Source organism: Salvelinus namaycush, chromosome 34, assembly GCF_016432855.1.
Source record: "Salvelinus namaycush isolate Seneca chromosome 34, SaNama_1.0, whole genome shotgun sequence".
Classification (NCBI taxonomy): domain Eukaryota; kingdom Metazoa; phylum Chordata; class Actinopteri; order Salmoniformes; family Salmonidae; genus Salvelinus; species Salvelinus namaycush.
In genome coordinates this window covers 27,087,759-27,109,994 of record NC_052340.1, presented here as the reverse complement: position 1 = coordinate 27,109,994, position 22,236 = coordinate 27,087,759, and the positions used below count along the sequence as shown (strand labels likewise).

The window sequence follows — 22,236 nt, the reverse complement described above, 5'->3', positions numbered from 1 at the left end:
CAAGAGGACCACTTCTGTGAAAAAAAAGAGAGGGAAGCCCACAGTTGAAAAGACATTGTATTGTTTTCTCTCTCCACTTCAGTGTTTTTCATACCTGCCTCTTCATCTGTGTGCGTGTGTGTGTTGGGGCCCACTCTCTGTCATACTGTGAAAACAATTAATGTAGCCCAGAACCCACAGATGAACAGTGTCACGCCCAATATTGTGCAGCAATATTGGCCTTCTCTTCCTCTTAAAGCTTTGTTAACACCCAGTCCCCCTGTTGCTGTTTATGTCTACATCAACCATTTGTTAGTTGCTATGAATGGCCTTCATCACCACATTGAGACTGCAGTAGATATAAAGAACTAAAAGCATGGAATCCATTAGTCTGCATTTATTGTGGACATTTGCCATTAACCAAACTAAATGTTACATTTTATTACTTAGATTTCCTAAATGCCATCTTGAGAGTTAGGCTACGTAACATTGTTAAATTCTGTTAGGCATTCCCTTAGGCATTCTAGTGTTTCTAGATAGATAATAGATACAGTAGGCTATTTGGGGTTTCACATTTCATCAACAGCCACATTTTCCCTAAGGTGTGCAAGCGCAAAAATATTCAAAATTTCCTTTAGCCAAAAGGGCTATGTTTCCTAAAGTAGAACCCCATCATGTTGAGTAAAAACAGATGTCATATAGAATACCACAGTATGAGTCATAATACCCATAAAAACTAGCGTCAAACAGGGAAATGGTTCCAATTGTTTTTCCGCCATTCATTTTTCCCATAGGGGATTTTAGAAGCACTTCAAATAAGGGTTGTTTCATGTAGGCTTACCCTGGCGTGAAGTTTTGATAACCGTGTAAATCTCTCTAGAAAAAGGTGACTTATCAAAATATATGCCTGTATTTCCCCCACCAAAAATGAAACGCTAATTATCTGATAATGTGGCTATCACAAAGAACTACAAATGCCAGATGATCTGGATGAGACTGCTGAATCAAGGTAAAGATAACTCTCTCTGAATTAACTATCTAATGTTAGCTAAATGTAGTATTTAAGAAATGTCTACATTTCTATAAATGGACAATTCTGTGAAGTCTTGTGCAAGTTTAAAATTGACATAATACCTGTTAGCAAAGGTGCCAGCTAGAGATGATGTGCAGGAGCTTGCAGGGATTTGTAGAGTTTGCATTATGTCTACTTTGATACGAATTAGCATTTTCGAATCTGAGAGTAAATTAAGCCAAATATATTGATGTAAGTCACCTTGTCCGAGAGAGATTTACATGGTTATCAAAGCCTACACGAAACACAGCCTTTATTTTAATGCCCAATGTGAAAAATGAATGGTGGGTGAACAATTGGAACCATTTCCGTGTTTGACCGCTAGGTTCTATGGGTATTATGACACTTCCACTGTGGGGCTCTATTGCATAACATTCTGTATATCTGTAACAATGGAATCATTTAATGTCGGTCCTCGCACCAGTCTCGCCACTAGAGCGCGCACCGTTCGTGTCCAAAATCAAAAGTGATTAGAAAAAGACAGGGGTGCTAGCGGAAACCTATCCGGTCTTCAGTGCTCTGCGAAGAAGTTGGGGGGAGTCTCGTCTCGACCTCCAATCAGAATAGCTAGTCGCAGCACTGACAGTTAATATAAAACCGCAAGACATCTCTCTAGCTTGCCTGAATCACACAATGATATGGGACTAATAAAAATGGGAGCGGAGGTTGAGTCTCTTGCAGGATTCCTTGGCGCTGTGAAGTAAACTGGATTGTCCAGGCGAGCCAACTATCTAAATTCCTATTTGATGGTCAAGGTATGTCTGAAAATGTGTGAGCAAGTTAGAATAACCCTTATTATCAACGGTATTTTAGAGTTTTCTTTGGATTTCAAGGTTTTCAAGCCTCGGAACGACGGAGGTCAGATCATATTTCTGATTTCTCAGAAAAACGTTGCTCCTCATAGGCTATTAGGCTCAAATTGTACATATTATTTCATTACAACTATAATCATATAGCTACTTTATATTTTAAACCCCTGAAAAGCATTACTTATTCACAGGCCAAATGCGTAAACTTGGTTGGGTGATGTGCTTCAGAGAAAGTGACAAATCGAGTGATGATTGACAGAGAAAGGTGGCAGGACTTGGTAGTAGTCTGGTAGATATGAGATTTGATTCATTTCTCAGGTACCACACGGATGAGCTTGACAGTCTCAGAAAAGTCGGTAGGCTGCAAGGTAAGGCTAGGTTTGCCACGGCTACAGGAAATGTGATTTCCAGCGGAAAACGAAGTTAATTTGCTAGCCTTATAGTCGTATTACTCCTCCATTTCATATTGCGCTTAAGTACTAAATCATTTTTTCTTGAAAGTGTCATGTAGGCAGCCTATGTGGATATGCATGCATAGGGCTTTGAGTCAGACTTTATCTAAAGAATGCAAGGAAGACATTGCCATGGCTTTACGATTATTATGGCAAACACGAGAAACGTCACTCTAAAATCTAATGTTGAGATAATGTCATGCCATGTCTATAGAATATGGGTAAAGCTAAATCACAACCACCATCCACGGGGGACGCACCCATGCACCATGTTGTGTATTCCTCAATTCCAAATGAATGTGAAAGATAGGTACCATCTGAACTATGACATGAAGTGTCTGAAATGATTAAATTAGTGCCCATCGTTGTCATTAATTTGGGATTGAGTCAGGTAGCTAGATATTCAAAACAGATGGTGTAAAACTCATTTTAAGACCACTTTTGAATTCTTAACACGCTATGTAAACTCTAACCATACACTGACAGCACAGACAGATGGACAGTGCTATCAGTGCAATAGTTCAACCATATTAATCATGGAAAATGAGGACTTACTTGTTGTTGCCCTGATGAGCCTAGCCTATACTGTTTTCTGCACTACTTCAAGTTCACATTAAACGTGGCTCTTCTTAATGTCATGCATTAATTTGGCTTAAATGGATTAGCGTGCCCGCACCATCTATCTCCTAATTACATTGTTTGTAGGCTTTGACTTTGGGATTAAGCTGGTAAAATACACTCTTAGAAAGAATAGGTGCTATCTAGAACCTAAAAGGGTTCTTCGGCTGGCCCCATAAGAGAACCCTTTCAATGGTTCAATTTAGAACCCTTTTTTATTTCCAGGTGGAACTCTTTCCACAGAGGGTTCTACCTAAAATCAAAAAGGGTTCTACCTAAAATCAAAAAGGGTTCTACCTAAAATCAAAAAGGGTTTTACCTAAAATCAAAAAGGGTTCTACCTGTAACCAAAAAGGGTTCTCCTATGGGGACAGCCGAATAACCCTTTTGGAACCTTTTTCTAAGAGTGTACTCTCCACCACATGGAGGATGCTTCTGAACTCTGATAGACCTGCTGTATGAGCAGCAGAGATCAGGTATGCGTTACATTGCAAAGGCCTACGTAGGCCTATACTAATGAGGCTCAACCCATCCTTAGATGCCGGGACATCAAATTAGACTGAACAATAGCTGAAAATGCATTAAGACATCCTTCCCAGTTCCCACATAGCTTAGCGTTTTATTACTCACATGTTGAGAGTTAAAGAATAAGCAAAGTCAGATGAAATGTACCGTGCATTCGGAAAGTATTCAGACCCCTTCACCTTTTCCACATTTTGTTACGTTACAGCCTTGTTCTAAAATGGATTCAATTATTTTTTCCCCTCATCCATCTACACACAATAGCCATAATGACAAAGCGAAACAGGTATTTAGACATTTTTGCTAATGGATAAAAAATTAAAAGTAGAAATAGCTTATGTACAGTACATAAGTATTCAGACCCTTTGCTATGAGACTCAAAATTGAGCTCGGGTGCATCCTGTTTCCATTGAGATGTTTCTACAACTTGATTGGAGTCCACCTGTGGTAAATTCAATCGACTGGACATGGTTTGGAAAGGCACACACCTGTCTATATAAGGTCCCAAAGTTGACAGTGCATGTCAGAGCAAAAACCAAGCCTTGAGTACGAAAGAATTGTCTGTAGAGCTCTGAGGATTGTTTTGAGGCACAGATCTGGGAAAGGGTACCAAAAAAATGTCTGCTGCATTAAAGGTCTCCAAGAACAGTGGCTTCCATCATTCTTAAATGGAAGAAGTTTGGAACCACCAAGACTCTTCCTAGAGCTGGCCGCCCGGCCAAACTGAGTATCCGGGTCAGAAGGGCCTTGGTCAGGGAGGTGACCAAGAACCCGATGGTCACTCTGACAGAGTTCCTCTGTGGGGATGGGAGAACCTTCCAGAAGGACAACCATCTCTGAAGCACTCCATCAATCAGGCCTTTATGGTAGAGTGGCCAGACGGAAGTCACTCCTCAGTGAAAGGCACACGACAGCCTGCTTGGAGTTTGTCAAAAGGCACCTAAAGACTCTCAGATCATGAGAAACAAGATTCTCTGGTCTGATGAAACCAAGATTGAACGCTTTGGCCTGAATTCCAAGCGTCACGTCTGGAGGAAACCAGGCACCGCTCATCACCAGGCCAATACCATCCCCTACGGTGAAGCATGGTGGTGGCAGCATCATGCTCTTGGGATGTTTTTGAGCGGCAGGGACTGGGAGACTGGTCAGGATCGAGGGAAAGATGAATGGAGGAAAGTTATAAGAGATCTTTGATGAAAACCTGCTCCAGAGTGCTAAGGACCTCAATCTGGGGTGAAGGTTCACCTTCCAATTGGACAACGACCCTGTTTAACACGCTGACCACACCGGACACGTCGCGTGCGCGAGCTGTGCAAAATAATCTACACATACAGTTGAAGTCGAAAATTGACATACACTTAGGTTGGAGTCATTAAAACTTGTTTTTCAACCACTCCACAAATTTCTTGTAAACAAACTATAGTTTTGGTAAGTTGGTTAGGACATCTACTTTGTGCTTGACACAAGTAATTTTTACAACAATTGTTTTCAGACAGATTATTTCACTTATAAGTCACTATATCACAATTCCAGTGGGTCAGAAGTTTACATACACTAAGTTGACTGTTCCTTTAACCATCTTGAAAAATTCCAAGAAATTATGTCATGGCTTTAGAAGCTTCTGATAGGCTAATTGACATAATTTGAGTCAATTGGAGGTGTACCTGTGGATGTCTTTCAAGGCCTACCTTCAAACTCAGTGCCTCTTTGCTTGACATCATAGAAAAATGAAAAGAAATCAGCCAAGACCTCAGAAAAACAATTGTAGACCTCCACAAGTCTGGTTCATCCTTGGGAGCAATTTCCAAACGGCTGAAGGTACCACGTTCATCTGTACAAACAATAGTACGCAAGTATAAACACCATGGGACCTCGCAGCCGTCATACCGCTCAGGAAGGAGACGCGTTCTGTCTACTGTGGTGTGAAAACTGCAAATCAATCCCAGAACAACAGCAAAGGACCTTGTGAAGATGCTGGAGGAAACCGGTACAATAGTATCTATATCCACAGTAAAACGAGTCCTATATCGACATAACCTGAAAGGCCGCTCAGCAAGGAAGAAGCCACTGCTCCAAAACCGCCATAAATCAAATCAAATGTATTTATATAGCCCTTCGTACATCAGCTGATATCTCAAAGTGCTGTACAGAAACCCAGCCTAAAACCCAAAACAGCAAGCAATGCAGGTGTAGAAGCACAGTGGCTAGGAAAAACTCCCTAGAAAGGCCAAAACCTAGGAAGAAACCTAGAGAGGAACCAGGCTATGAGGGGTGGCCAGTCCTCTTCTGGCTGTGCCGGGTGGAGATTATAACAGAACATGGCCAAGATGTTCAAATGTTCATAAATGACCAGCATGGTCAAATAATAATAATCACAGTAGTTGTCGAGGGTGCAGCAAGTCACCACCTCAGGAGTAAATGTCAGTTGGCTTTTCATAGCCGATCATTAAGAGTATCTCTACCGCCATACTACGGTTTGCAACTGCACATAGGGACAAATTTCGTACTTTTTGGAGAAATATCCTCTGGTCTGATGAAACAAAAATAGAACTGTTTGGCCATAATGACCATCGCTATGTTTGGCGGAAAAAGGGGAGGCTTGCAAGCAGAAGAACACCATCCCAACCGTGAAGCACGGGGGTGGCAGCATCATGTTGTGGGGGTGCTTTGCTGCAGGAGGGACTGGTACACTTCACAAAAAGATGGCATCATTAGGAGGGGAAATTATGTGGATATATTGAAGCAACATCTCAAGACATCCGTCAGGAAGTTAAAGCTTTGTCGCAAATGGGTCTTCCAAATGGACAATGACCCCAAGCATACTTCCAAAGTTGTGGCAAATGGCTAAAGGACAACAAAGTCAAGGTATTGAAGTGGCCATCACAAAGCCCTGACCTCAATCCTATAGAAAATTTGTGGGCAGAACTGAAAAAGCGTGTGCGAGCAAGGAGGCGTACAAACCTGACTCAGTTACACCAGCTCTGTCAGGAGGAATGGGACAAAATTCACCCAATTTATTGTTGGAAGCTTGTGGAAGGCTACCCAAAACGTTTGACCCAAGTTAAACATTTTAACTTCTTATGGCTGCAAGGGGCAGTATTGAGTAGCCTGATAAAATGTGTCCATTTCAAACGGCCTCGTACTCAATTCTTGCTCGTACAATATGCATATTATTATTACTATTGGATAGAAAACACTCTCTAGTTTCTAAAACCGTTTGAATTATTTCTCTGAGTGAAACAGAACTCATTCTGCAGCACTTTTCCTGACCCGGAAGTTCAAAGTCTGAAATCGATGCTCTCTTCCTCTTCCTGCCTATAAATGGGCACAAGAGCTATTAGTATACATGCACGTCATACACCTTCCTCTGGGTGTCAAGAAGGCTGTGAGAGAAGAAATGAGGTGATTATCTCGATCTGGGATGGAATAAATCCTCTTGGAATGACGTGTACCCCAGTTCCGGTACTCTGAAGAACGCGATTTGGACAGTGGGGTTGCCTTTTGTTTTGCTGACGTTATAGGCGACTATTATTTCCGGCTTTGATTTTATTTGATACATGTCACCATATCATCGTAAAGTATGTTTTTTCAATATAGTTTCATCAGATTATTGAAATTTTTTCGGGAGTTTTGCCGTGTTCCGTTCTCTTCCGTTTGTTTACATGGAGAGATCCGTGCAACCCGGCTAGCGCGCTTGCTAAATGGAGAGAGAAAGTTGCCATTCTGAATCCAAACAACGACTCATCTGGACAAAGGACACCTTGTTCAACATTCTGATGAAAGATCAGCAAAAGTAAGACCCAATTTATGATGTTATTTCATATATCAGTCGTAGTCGCCGGCGCCCAAGTGCTTCTGGCTATTGTGCTAAGCTAATATAACGCAACATTTTGTTTTCGCTGTAAAACACTTAATAAATCGGAAATATTGTCTGGCATCACAAGATGCCTGTCTTTCATTTGCTGTACACTATGTATTTTTCAGAAATGTTTTATGATGAGTAATTAGGTATTTGACGTTGGTGTCTGTAAATATTATGGCTGCTTTCGGTGCAATTTCTGAATGTAGCTGCAATGTAAACTATGATTTATACCTGAAATATGCACATTTTTCGAAAAAAACATATGCTATACAATAAATATGTTATCAGACTGTCATCTGATGAGGTTGTTTCTTGGTTAGTGGCTATTTATATCTTTATTTGGCCTAATTTGTGATAGCTACTGATGGAGTCAAAAACTGATGGAGTAATAAAAGTGGAGTCTTTTGCTAACGTGGTTAGCTAATAGATTTACATATTTTGTCTTCCCTGTAAAACATTTTAAAAATCGGACATGTTGGCTGGATTCACGAGATGTGTACCTTTCATATGCTGTATTGGACTTGTTAATGTGTGAAAGTTAAATATTTAAAAAAAATATCTTTTGAATTTCGCGCCCTGCACTTGAAGTGGCTGTTGTCATAAGTGTACCGACGTCGGGCTTGCACGCCAAACAGGTTAAAGGCAATTCTACCAAATACTAATTGAGTGTATGTAAACTTCTGAACCACTGGGAATGTGATTAAATAAATAAAAGCTGAAATAAATAATTCTCTACTAATGTTCTGACATTTCACATTCTTAAAATAAAGTGGTGATCCTAACTTTACCTTGTCAGGGAATTTTTACTAGGATTAAATCACAGGAATTGTGAAAAACTGAGTTTAAATTTATTTGGCTAAGGTGTATGTATACTTCCAACTTCAACTGTACATGTTATTCAATCATTGCCCCCACACTGCTCGTGCGCACCAACGAGCTTCTGCTTTGCAAAGCGCTAAAATTTAAGTCAGTTGTATTCGTGACACAGAATGCGATGCAAGTCCTGCTTCTCCCATCTCCTCATTGGCTTTTTAGAAGCATATACCCACGTGCTGTCTCCTCATTGGTTATACCCACGTGGGTGATTGAAGGTTGAACTGAGGTCGGTTGTGGTAATTCACCTTATTATGAAAGTTAGTTGCCAATCGCAATATAAAGTCCAAAGAAGAAAAAGCCTGGAAGGAGGAGAGATGACTAGAAACGATTCGGTTGACTGCTTTATGTGTGGATTAATTGTCGAAGTAGAGGACCTTGTGCATTTCAGGTAAAATAGCAACTCAATGTTTATATCCCAGGACAAATTAGCTAGTAACAGCAAGATAGCTAGCTAAATAAGACAAATTGGCTAGCAACTGCTAGCTAGCTAAATTGCCATAAATGTTTAATGCTTTTGGACCTGCCACCCAAATTAATATAATTGGTTCAATGTTTGTTTTGATATTTCAACCTGCGTGTCATGATCGCGTTTGGTGTGGGGGGACAAAATCAATTTGCACACAATGGCGCACACGGATGCACGCACGAGTCCAGTTTGGGCATGGGTAAGCACACAGCCAAGACAACGTAGGAGTGGCTTCTGGACAAGTCTCTGAATGTCCTTGAGTGCCCCAGCCAGAGCCCAGACGTGAACCCGATCAAACATCTCTGGAGAGACCTGAAAATAGCTGTGCAGCGACGCTCCCCATCGAAACTGACTGTAAGGACCAACGCCGGAGACGAGAAGCAGGTACAGGGTATTGACATTTAATTAGGAACAGACAAAGAGCAAGACAGAAACAGCATCAGCACACGGATACACAATGACAAACAACAATCAATGCAACAGTGGGGAACTGACAAATATAGGGGAAGTAATAAACAGGTGATTGAGTCCATTATCGCTGATGCGCGTGACGGAGGAAAGGCAAGTGTGCGTAATGATGGTGGCAGGAGTGCGCAATGCTGGGGAGCCTGGCGCGGGGAAGAGCGGGAGCTGGTGTGACACTGACAGAGCTTGAGAGGATCTGGAGAGAAGAATCGGAGAAACTCCCCAAATACAGGTGTGTCAAGCTTGTAGTGTCATACACAAGACGACTCCAGGCTGTAATCGCTGCCAAAGGTGCTTCAACAAAGTACTGAGTAAAGGGTCTGAATACTTATGTAAATGTGATATAAAAATAAAAAAAACTATTTTTGCTTCGTCATTACGGGGTATTGTGTGTAGATTGATGAGGAGAGAAAAAAATAGATTTAATCAACTATAGAATAAGGCTGTAACGTAACAACATGTGGAAGAAGGTAAGGGGTCTGCATTCTTTCCAAATGCACTGTATATGGTGTATTACGAGGATATAAGAGTGTTGAAAGATAAGATCCTAAAAGTGAGATGTGTTTGGCCTATAATTTCCCGTAAGGAGAGTTGAGGCGCGGACAGCCATAGTTGTCAAGTAATTATAGTGGTAAATGTTGGGCTGATTTGAAGTCTGGGCTAACGGTCATTTGCTGTAATTTATTGGTGAAAGGATGAGAAACACCTGGTGTGGAAATGTTCACGGCCCCCAGTAAAAGAGCAGCAGGTGTATTCATGGATAACATACATGGACAATGAAGAGAAAGGGAAAGACACTAGCTAGCACCAATGTAGTAGACTAGACTTCTAAACTAAATGAGCACTTCGTTTTAGCCACAGATTCCCACTGCATGGCTTTAGACTGCCCCCTCATCTGTTTTTTAATAAAACCATTCACTCAGGGTGTAGTCGGTGTCTGGGGAGGATGGAGGATGATGATTTCCTGTTAAAATAATTGTTTTTATTAAAAGGAAAACATGGGTAGTAAAAGTTAATCCAGTATTATGAAAACACAACCTCATGAAAGATATATACCTTATTTTGGATTTGTGTGAAGTCAGTAGTGATGCACTGATATGCCATTTGTTGCCGATACCGATATCCAATATTTTCCTTGCCAAAAAAAACGATACCGATATAAAAAAAAAAGTGGCCTTTTTAAGCATTCTAGCACAGTTAAATAGTTAACACACACATGGACACAGCGGTCTAAGGCACTGCATCTCAGTGCAAGAGTGGTCACTACAGTCCCTGGTTCGAATCCAGGCTGTATCACATCCAGCCGTGATTGGGTGTCCCATAGGGTCGCGCACAATTGGCCCAGCGTCGTCCGGGCCGTCATTGTAAATATGTATTTGTTCTTAGCTGTCTTCCCTAGTTAAATAAAGGTTACACACATACACTGACCAAAAAAGTTATTTTGTTTCCAGTTACATATGTCCCCATTACCAGTAAAATGTAATCAAAACCTATTTCTTTCACTTACTTGCTGTGCTGTTTCGTTGTTCATTTGATCAGTCGTTTCATTCTCAACCAGGATTTCTATGGAACGCCATTTGGGTCTTTGCGATTTGACGTGTCAAATAAGCTTGTTGACCAATCTGGACCTGAATATGACTGCACTTCACATAATAATTTAACACGCTCATACATTTTTAACGTAGTTATTACACATTAATTACACTATCACTCGTATTTCATATGTCACAACGATTCATCGATACGTATGCTATTATGCTGGTAAAGTTGTCTCGTGCATCTACAGTGCAGGTCATAACAAAAAGCTAGCTAGCTCATGGATACAAACAATGTTCTTCCCCAATAACATAGCATAACGACATTATCTGTTTCATTAGCATAGTTAGCTAGCTAACTATTTAGCTAGGTGTCATCTAAAATAACCCTAATTTATACATTTCTATTAGATTAACGGTGGTTGGACCCATCTATGTGAAGCTAGCCACAATAAGGATTAGCCACAACTGTGGACTTTGCGGTTAGCCTTCAAAATAAATTTTGCATAATTCTACAATTTGCATCACTGTCAATACCATACTTTTATTTTGAAGGAAAACCGCAAATTCCACTATTGTACCTAATCCTTAGTGTGGCTAGCTTCACAAAACATACCCCGGTCTGGTCGAGCCTAACTAGCCAGATGAAGCTAGCTGGGTGCTTATAACGTTAGCTTTGGGCAACAGGGTTAAGTAGCTGGCTAGTGTCGTGGAAGTAAACAGTCAATCATATTTCTCAAATACCGGAGCCTGTGAGTTCAATTAGACTTTTATTACAATATAACAAAAGCCGAGCTGGTTCGTGAAGCAACTCCCTTTCCTGTCTTGACACATACTTCTTATACATTTTTCCTCCTTACGTCTTCCCCTCTGGCATTTAGCCACCGTTATCTTTTTGCCTTGCACTAACTTTTATTTGGTTTCACATTAGGGCTTGGAAATTGTAGAGCAGGGTTTCTTAAACTTTTTCAACCCAAATTAGAAATTCTGTGTTTTCCTGGGAGCCAAGTTTAGGAACATGTGCAACTATACGTAAATAGTGGTACATTTCATTGCCCTTATGCCTAAAACAAATGCAATATAGACAAAAGCAAATAACAATGAAATGAAATAGCCATATAAATAGCTAGTCATGTTTATTTCCCCCATTTTAAAAACTCTTACAAAAACTCTTACATATCTGTCTAGGTTGGAACTGTTGCTGTTAAAATTCAATACATTTTCATTCTGAACTGGAACAAACTGATTGATCACATCACACAGAACAGGGTCAGAACAGCATAACAGAACAGGGTCATTGTCCATTTTGAAGACCCATTTGCGACCAAGCTTTAACTTCCTGACTGATGTCTTGAGATGTTGCTTCAATATATACACATAATTTTCCCTCCTAATGATGCCATCTATTTTGTGAAGTGCACCAGTCCCTCCTGCAGCAAAGCACCCCTACAACATGATTCTGCCACCCTCGTGCTTCACGGTTGGGATGGTGTTCTTCGGCTTGCAAGCCTCCCACTTTTTCCTCCAAACATAACGATGGTCATTATGGCCAAACAGTTTTATTTTTGTTTCATCAAACCAGAGGACATTTCTCCAAAAAGTACAATATTTGTCCCCATGTGCAGTTGCAAACCATAGTCTGTCTTTTTTATGGCGGGTTTGAAGCAGTGGCTTCTTCCTTGCTGAGCGGCCTTTCAGGTTATGTCGATATAGGACTCGTTTTACTGTGGCTATAGATACTTTTGTACCCGTTTCCTCCAGCATCTTCACAAGGTCCTTTGCTGTTGTTCTGGGATTGATTTGCACTTTTCGCACCAAAGTACGTTCATCTCTAGGAGACAGAACACGTCTCCTTCCTGAGCGGTATGACGGCTGCGAGGTCCCATGGTGTTTATACTTGCGTACTATTGTTTGTACAGATGGTACCTTCAGGCATTTGAAAATTGCTCCCAAGGACAAACCAGGCTTGTGGAGGTCTACAATTTTTTTTCTGAGGTTTTGGCTCATTTCTTTTGATTTTCCTATGATGTCAAGCAAAGAGGCACTGAGTTTGACGGTAGGCCTTGAAATACATCCACAGGTACACCTCCAGTTGACTCAAATTATGTCAATTAGCCTATCAGAAGCTTCTAAAGCCATGACATCATTTTCTGGAATTTTCCAAGCTGTTTAAAGGCACAGTCAACTTAGTGTATGTAAACTTCTGACCCACTGGAATTGTGATATAGTGACTTATAAGTGAAAAAATCTGTCTGAAAACAATTGTTGTAAAAATTACTTGTGTCATGCACAAAGTAGATGTCTGAACCGACTTGCCATAACTATAGTTTGTTAACAAGAAATGTGTGGAGTGGTTGAAAAAGTTTTAAAACTTCCGACTTCAACTGTATACTACTATGAGATAGTACTCCCTTATTTCTGCTTTTCATCGCCATTTATATAATGACATCAATGCCTTGCTAGCTGACTTACTTTTCCACTGTCGAAGCACTGTTTCCTGAAGCATTCTGTCCTGTTCTGAAAGAATTCCCTGGGTATTTCATCATGCTGTGGATGTTTGGTCAGGACGTGTCATTATAAGAATTTGTTCATTTTAATTGACTCATTACTAAGCACTTCCCCGCACAAAACACATTGAGGGAGCTCCTCGTTAATTCTCAAAGTTTGTATGAAAGAGAATCTTATCGGTGTATTGGCTTTTCATGACGATTGAGCTGTCAGAACTTGTTGCGAGCATGAGACCATTTGGCGAGTGGGAATGACAAATCAATGGCTTACAGCTCATCATCTGCTGTTGAACGACAGCGCTGCAGCGTGTGTCACGGAGTGATCTTCAAGAAAACTCCAGAAAAAAGATCTGGTAAACCGCAAAGCACACGGGCATCTCCCACTCGCGCAGCTGCCAAACTGAGCAGAGACCGCTCTAAGCAGAGAGCGCACTGAAAAGAGACTGCAGTTGCACTTGGCCAAATCAATTAATTAAATAATTATTCATTTATTCTGACACGTCGTGACCCACCATTAACAGGTCCGGGTTGCGACCCATACTTATAGAAAGGCTGCTGTAGAGCATCAGCAATAGTTAAAAAAGACAGACATGTTCTCGACTAAGAAAGGTGCATGCATGTGTAACCATAGCAACAGTACATATCAGGCTATAACACTTACAGGAATAACCAGTCGTGTCCACAGCCCAGACAGGTGCGTATCTAATGGTGTCTAATGACCCAGAGCACATATAGAGTGCACTAGTTGTGCTGGCTCCTTCTGAAATAAATAATTGCCACATATGTTCTGGGAAAAAAACAATACTAGCTATTTATTTTCATGAACTGAAGTTCAATTTCAATAGGCGAACAAGAAGTGGCAACCTAGCTAATACTTACTCACAAATATTCCTAAATCATTGCTAAGAATAATGTAAATGACTGCAGTTTCTACTGGTCATTGTTTTCAGGCTCGTTGTATTAGTGCTAGCTAGGTACCAAGCTAAAGCTAGTTACCCCAGATGTTGCAGTCGAACAAATTATGCTTTATTACCAACTCGGTATTGTTAACACATCGTTTGTGGCCGGTGTTTGTTTGTTTGCAGACTTTTTTTACAGCTTTGACCGTGCTACTGTATCTTTTGACACACAAAGACCCAAACGGCGTTCCATAGTATGTATGTCGTGAAGCTAATAGCAGTGACGCTATTACTGTGTAACTCCGGTAGTGCAACGTCTGAAAAATAGCGCACTTGTTAATGTGTACCTGTTCTCGACCAGTCGGCGAAGCCAACATCACCCACGACAGAGAACGGTTGTTTGTCAAGGGCAAGGAATTCAATTATTTTGGCTTTAATGGATTTCGCCTTTGAGTTGTCTCGCTGAAATTTTCTTACTCTTTCAAATGACTGCTCGACTGCTTGACAGCTCGATCCACACAGCAGACATTGTGTGGGCTAAGTTAGGAATGCTGTGTTACACGTGTAGTGCAACATTTTACATGGCGTCATTGCACAGTAGCTTTGACATCGGTTTTTGGTTTTTAACATCTGCGTTAAACTAGACATCGGGCCGATACCGATGTTGGCATTTTTAGCTAATATCGTCCGATTCCGATATGTTCACCGATATATTGTGCATCCCTAGAAGTCAGTGAAGGAAAAAACATAAGCATAATACATCTCTTGATCTTGTTTAATACGGAAATATTTACTGACCATCATTTGATAGGGCAGATCTCTTTTACTTATTTTGTCTATCTTGTTTGGTAGGGGGGACTTAGGCTTTGAGTCAACAAAGAAAACACATGTTGTCCCGATCGTTGTTAGAATATATGGACCAAGGCGCAGCGTGCGTAGAGTTCCACATGTTTAATAAATGAAACTCACCAAAACAAATACAGAACAAAACGAGCGTGAAGCTATGCAGTGCTCACAAGCAACAATACATAAACAAGATCCCACAAAAACCCAGTGGGAAAAAACAGCCTAAATATGATCCCCAATCAGAGACAACAATAGACAGCTGCCTCTGATTGGGAACCATACCAGGCCAACATAGAAATACAAAAACTAGAGTACCCACCCTAGTCACACCCGGCCTAACCAAATTAGAGAATAAAAGGCTCTCTAAGGTCAGGGCGTGACACATGTTCTCTCACAAACACACACACAGTTGCTCAACTGGATACAGGGAAACTGTGACTTATTTATGTGCAAATCTGATAGATCTTTGCAGAATTATATTTTTTAACTAACATTTTGTGACATTACTCAAATTCGGTATACATTTGCCTGATTAAACATCAGAACCAGTATTACTGGGCTTTTTTTAACCTTCAGATTAATAGAATAAACAGTCTCAACCACCACACAAAATGAACAACTCCAGTTGAGTATATCAGAGTTTCTGGGAAGCTTAACACATAATCAGCCGTCATGTTGAATCTCAAGTATTCCAGATGTCCTTTTTGATTATCCAACATCCCCTGTTACATAAGAACATTCTGTAGCCTTTGCAGGACATTCTGTAGCCTTTGGAACTTTTCAAACCTTTTACTTCAGTGGACTAAATCAGGGCCACGCAGAGTGTTTCTTGGTAGTCTTAAACAAATCTACTTTGAAACTAAAGTATACACCTCACACACATGGTCAAGTTGTTAAAAAAAGAAGACACCTGTACCATGCCAGATAAAGTATGTATTTCTTTTTGAGTTTGCATCCCAATATTACACTTTATATACATCACTGAAGACTGAAATATAACAAAACCCCTTGACATAGAAACACCGGATTTTCTGCTGTTTAAAAACATTATGTTTATTAATTACGAAATTATGAAAGATATTAATAACATTCCACCCATGAGGCCAGTAGAGGTCAATTTGGTCATTTGACTACAGGAAAGCTTGATGTGATAACCTTCCACAGACTATACCTAGCTTTGGCCCACTGCACAAATTAATGATCAATCCTTCAATGGCTTTTCTGCTGGGTCATGCTTGGGTATACACCTCCTGAACGCTTATCCAGTTGTTATACAACTACAACTGTTAAAGCAGCAATCAGCAATTGAAACAACACTAAAGCCCTCCCCACCACTGTTTTGGTAAAATGCGGTTGGGATGGGGCTAGAGAAATGTTACTACTCTCAAAAGACAGAGCTTTAGATGCAAGGACAGACCATCCATGATATCAAAATGATAGTTTTAACCATGTTTTTAGGCAATACAGTGATTGTTTTTCATTTACTTTGTTTACAAACATTGGTGGAAAACAAGCTTATATTTTGTGTTCTGATGGGGTACGACAGTTTAACTAAACTCATGAGGCATTTATAAGTTATATTCTTTAAATACTCAATGGGTACATATCATTAATTTATAAGTACAAATTAAATGAATGTAGCAACTGCTGATTGCCCCTTTAACCTTTGTCCAATTTCCATGTGTTGCGTGTGGGTACTCTGTGCTCTGCTCATTATGGCAGTGTTGCTGCCAAGTGCACAAAGAGGTTTAGAAGCAGATCATTTTTCCTGCACAAAGGATGCGGGTTAGGTGTGTTCAGGAACTAAAGTCCTGTGAACCACTAGCCTTCTCAGTTAGATATCTAGAGCTGTGCAGTGAACAAGAAACTATCAACAACAACAGAAAATAGTGGTATGAAGTGCATTTTCATTTTAAGTTATTGCTTGGTTATTAAACTTATTTAAATGTTTTCAAGGTTTCTGAAGGAATCATTTAACTGTTTTGCCAATGGCATTCCATTGTTATTTGTGATACGGTAGTCATCAATGCGTACCTTTTGCCACACAATACTTAATATGTGAATGTGAACTTTCTAATGGTGTCTCGGACATCTTTATACATAACTGTCGGCTTGGAGGAGACCGATGAGGACTTTCCTAAAGACACATTAGACAGATTAGACACAGATATTATAAGGACCTTCAGTGACGATGTCTCCGCTTGCATCATCACAACCATGAATAGTTTGTGTTGTAAACTAAGAAAACATTTGTGATACATTTTGATAAAGAACATGAGGTCAAATCCATTGGGGGCCCAAAGGAAAGGGAAATTCGGGCTGTTGGTGTGTGTTGCAAGGAAAGTTTGAATTGTATCCAGAAACAAGAGTAACAAAGATGGCTACGGTGGCAATTTGAAAGGAAAAACTCTTTATTTGAATTCTATAACTACATTTACTGTCTGTTCCGAGTGTAATCTTCAATGTTATGTTGTTCAGATAAGTGGCTTGAGGGAAGGAATACAGTTTAAAAACATGAACTACTAACATGCGTCTGCTAAATAAATATTATAAAAATCAAAAAACTAAATTATGGCCGTTAACACATTTGTCATATTTATTTAGTTTAATGTTTATGTGGAGATTATGTTTATGCATTATGTGTTTAACGCTAGCTGTATGTATTTATATCTCCGTAATGGAGTGCATATCAATGTGACTCACAGCTTATTTACTGCCTGTAGTGTCTATGGAGCCCCGATCTCCGCTTAATTTATCAGGATGTTGCTCTGTTCACCGGATGATGCAGAGTGTTGTTAATGGCCCATATACTGTGTGTTTATTTTGGGTCACTGAAAATTATATCCAATTAGCTGTACCTTTTTTATATTTGAAAAAAGGGAAGCAATAAGATTATTAGTATTCCATGTATCTCTCCGTTTACCTTTTCTTAGATATACTACATGACCAAACGTATGTGGACACCTGCTCATCGAACATCTCATTCCAAAATCATGGGCATTAATATGTAGTTGGTTCCCCGTTTTCTGCTATTACAACCTACACTCTTCTGGGAAGGCTTTCCACTAGATGTTGGAACATTTCTGCAGGGACTTGTTTCCATTCAGCCACAAGAGCATTAGTGAGGTCGAGGCACTGATGTTGGGCAATTAGGTCTGGCTCACAGTCTGCATTCCAATTCATCCCAAAGGTGTTCGATGGGGTTGAGGTCAGGGCTCTGTGCAGGCCAGTCAAGTTCTTCCACACCGATCTCGACAAACCATTTCTGTATGGACCTTGCTTTGTGCATGGGGGTATTGTCATGCTGAAACAGGAAAGGGTCTTCCCCCAAACTGTTGCCACAAAGTTGGAAGCACAGAATTGTCTACAATGTCATTGTATGCTGTGGCGTTAAGATTTCCCTTCACTGGAACTAAGGGGCCTAGCCCGAACCATGTAAAACAGACCCAGACCAATATTTCTCTTCCACCAAACATTACAGTTGGCACTAAGCATTGGGGCAAGTAGTGTTCTCCTGGCAGCCACCAAACCCAGATTCGTCCATTGGACTGCCAGATGGTGAAGCGGGATTCATTACTCCAGAAAACACATTTCCACTGCTCCAGAGTCCAAAGGCGGAGCGCTTTACACCACTCCAGCCGACGCTTGGCATCGCGCATGGTGATCTTAGGCTTGTGTGTGTGGCTGCTCGGCCATGGAAACCCTTTTCATGAAGCTCCAGACGAACAGTTGTTGTGCTGACGTTGCTTCCCTAGGCAGTTTGGAACTCGGTATTGTTTGTTGCAACTGAGGACAGACGATTTTTACAAGCTTCAGCACTCAGCGGTCCCATTCTGTCGCCTACCACTTCGTGGCTGAGCCGTTGTTGCCCCTAGACGTTTCCACTTCACAAAAACAGAACTTACAGTTGACCGGGGGAAGCTCTAGCAGGGCAGAAATTTGACAAACTGACTTGCTGGAAGGGTGGCATCCTATGACGGTGCCACGTTGAAAGTCACTGAGCTCTTCAGTAAGGCCATTCTACTGCCAATGTTTGTCTATGGAGATTGCATGGCTGTGTGCTCGATTTTATACACCTGTCAGCAACGGGTGTAGCTGAAATAGCCAAATCTACTCATTTGAAGAGGTGTCCACATACGTCAAATGTATTCAGATACACTAAAAGTAACATCTTTGTTTTGTTTTTGTGTCCCCTCAGAGCATGATGGCGTTTCTCCTGTGTGTTAGTCTGTGGATGCTCCTGGCTGTCCATGGCCAGGCCGGAGCCGTGAAGAACTGCCACCCGGGTTGCCACTGTGAGGTGGAGAGCTTCGGCCTGTTCGACAGCTTCAGCCTGACCAGGGTGGACTGCAGGGGAGTGGGCCCTAGCACCAACCCCATCTCCATCCCCCTGGACACGGCCCACCTGGACCTGTCCTCCAACTCCATGTCCCTGCTGACTGACAACATGCTCTCTGGGCCTGGCTATACCACCTTGGTCAGCCTGGACCTCAGCAACAACCTTATCTCCATGGTCAGTCCCAAGGCCTTGTCCAGGCTGCGCTACCTGGAGTCTCTGGACCTCAGCCACAACTCGTTGGAGGGCCTGGACGAGGGCTGCTTCTCTGGCCTCCCCCTGGCCGAGGTGGACCTCAGCCACAACCACTTCCGAGAGTTTGATCTGGACATGTTCATCACTAAAGATCACGGAGAGCCAATCAGCGTGGATCTGTCCCACAACCGGCTGACAGTGGTCTCCTGGAGTTCTTCTAGGAGCCCCTTACTACATGTCCAGAGCCTGACTCTAGCAGCCAACCAGCTGAGGGCCGTGCCCAAGCTAAAAGGCATCCTGCTGAGGGACCTAAGCCTGGATGGGAACAGTATCTCCCGCATTGAGGAGGGTGCTTTTGAGGACCTCAAGGACCTTGTTTACCTGTCCCTCAGTGGGCTTCCTGAGCTCTTTAACATCCAGCCCAACTGTTTCAGAGGCCTACAGAACCTTCAGCTCTTGGACCTGTCCAACAATGCCAAGCTAAAAACACTGAGCCCAGCTGTGTTCAGTGGACTTGTGTCTCTACAGGAGCTCAATCTGTCCAACTCTGGAGTAACGTCATTGCCAAATAACATGCTAAGTCACTTGCCAATCATCAAGAGTATTACCCTGGGCCAGAATATCCATTGTTGGAGGGCTCAAAAGCAGGGCCAGTTTCACAGGCAGCTCGGACAGGAACAGAAACATGAGGTGCTAACCTGTGACGTTGAAGGGGTTATCTCGTGATTGTGTTCGGATCGTTGCCTTCAGTATGGACATCTAGCTAACACATTAGTGCTAAAACTGTGCCTTATATCACTATATGCAAAGAACACTTTTTGTTATTGCCGCCAATCAGGATAATTACTATTTGAACAGTTTTTGTTTAAATTCAAAAATGTGTATTTTGCTTTTATTCCAAAGGCCTGAGGTATTTATATTAATCCACTGTACTATCACGTCATGCTTGCTATGCATAAAGCATGTCTTTCAACTACAGTAACAAGCTAGCAATAGCATTGATGGATATTATATTAAAACCATTTCGTTTTTTAGGATCTGGAAATAGAAACAGACCTCAGCCACTTGGAAAAATACTGTTATTCCATAACAATCATCAGATCATTGAAGTATACACATTACTATGCAAGGACCACTCTTATTTCAGAACGAAAGGTCTTATGTAGAGTATATAGTTAAGTATGTCTATCATAGGAAGCTGGTGGGAGGAGCTATAGGAGGACGGGCTCATTGTAATGGCTGGAATGGAATAAATGAAACGGTATCAATCAATTTAATTTTTCAATCAAATGTATTTTTAAATCCCTTTTTACATCAGCAGATGTCACAAAGTGCTATACAGAAACCCAGCCTAAAACCCCAAACAGGAAGCAATGCCGATGTAGAAGCACAGTGGCTAGGAAAAACTCCCTAGAAAGACAGGAACCTAGGAAGAAACCTAGAGAGGAACCAGGCTCTGAGGTGTGGCCAGTCCTCTTCTGGCTGTGCCGGGTGAAGATTGGAAACCACATTTGACTGTTCCAATTATTCCATTCCAGCTGTTACAATGCGCACATCCTCCTATAGCTCCTTCCACCAGCCTCCTCTGATGTCTAGTTTTATTAAGTGGACGCATTCTCCTGCTATCTTGCTCAGTCATGTTTACATGGTCTAAGACCTAGAAGCCAACATTGCCTGTTCTGTTTCAAAGAGCAGTTGAGGTTGAAACTGAGGTTGAAATGTGGTCTGAACAAATCAATGCATAAACACATTTCTGAATGTCACCCAGGGGGTTTCGCTGCTCCGTTATTGAATCAGTTTCTCATGACCGTGACCATTCATTTCAAAACATAAAACGGTCTCCTTGTACTTGTATTAGACACAGACATGTTTTGTCCTGTATTTTCATATCTCTTCTGACAGAGAAGTGTGTTTTAACTGAAACACTATACCACATGTCATTTGATACATTGTATTATTCACCCTACTTTGAAATATTGTAAATGTCGTAGCTATTCTACAGCATCGACTTTGGATCTACATTGGCCAAAATCCTTCAGATATTCTGTGCAACAACAACTGCATGTTTGAACACCTGCCTTGGTTGCTATCCCTGTGGTATAATATGGACCGAAAGAGACAATCAGCCTCATAACTGCACATGAGCTGGTTCGGATGTTAAACTTCTGCGTAAAGATTGTATATTTCTTATTGATAGTGTACAAAACATTAAGAACATCTTCCTAATATTGAGTTGCACCCCTGACCCCCCCCCCCTTCTTGCCCTCAGAACAGCCTCAGTTTGTCGGGGCATGAACTCTACAAGGTGTCAAACGTTCCACAGGGATTCTGGCCCATGATGACTCCAGTGCATCCTACAGTTGTATAAAGTTGGCTGGATGTCCTTTGGGTGGTTGAACATTCTTGATACACACAGGAAACTGTTGAGGGTGAAAAACTCAGCAGCGTTGCAGTTCTTGACACAAGCGGGTGCCCCTGGCACGTACTACCAAACACCGGTCACAGGCACTTAAATATTTTGTCTTGCCCATTCACCCTCTAAATGGCACATGTACACAATTCATGTCTCAAGGCTTAAAAATCCTTCTTTAACCTGTGTCCTCCCCTTCATCTACACTGATTGAAGTAGATTTAACAAGTGACATCAATAAGGGATCATAGCTTTCACCTGGATTCACCTGGTCAGTCTGTCGTGGAAAGAGCAGGTGTTCTTAATGTTTTGTACACTCAGTTATAACTTTTTATAAATGTAAAATAAATGGATTATTCTCGCACTGACAGCTGTCCAAATAGTTTT

The 22,236-nt window shown here is 41.3% G+C and overlaps 1 protein-coding gene across 3 annotated transcripts; it reads left to right on the top strand.

Annotated features, from left to right (window-relative positions):
* The first annotated feature begins 1,556 nt into the window (after positions 1-1,556).
* On the top strand, positions 1,557-20,821 carry LOC120028879 (tsukushin-like). Of its 3 annotated transcripts, none has more exons than XM_038974130.1 (2): positions 1,557-1,806; positions 19,107-20,821. In XM_038974130.1, exons 1-2 carry the CDS (start codon positions 1,798-1,800, stop codon positions 20,163-20,165), a joined length of 1,068 nt encoding a protein of 355 aa, XP_038830058.1. In that variant the 5' UTR covers positions 1,557-1,797; the 3' UTR covers positions 20,166-20,821. The 3 variants fall into 3 exon arrangements, with proteins under 3 accessions (XP_038830058.1, XP_038830059.1, XP_038830060.1); XM_038974131.1 differs by lacking the exon at positions 1,557-1,806 and adding an exon at positions 11,290-11,408; XM_038974132.1 differs by lacking the exon at positions 1,557-1,806 and adding an exon at positions 16,685-16,800.
* Positions 20,822-22,236: the final 1,415 nt, after the last annotated feature.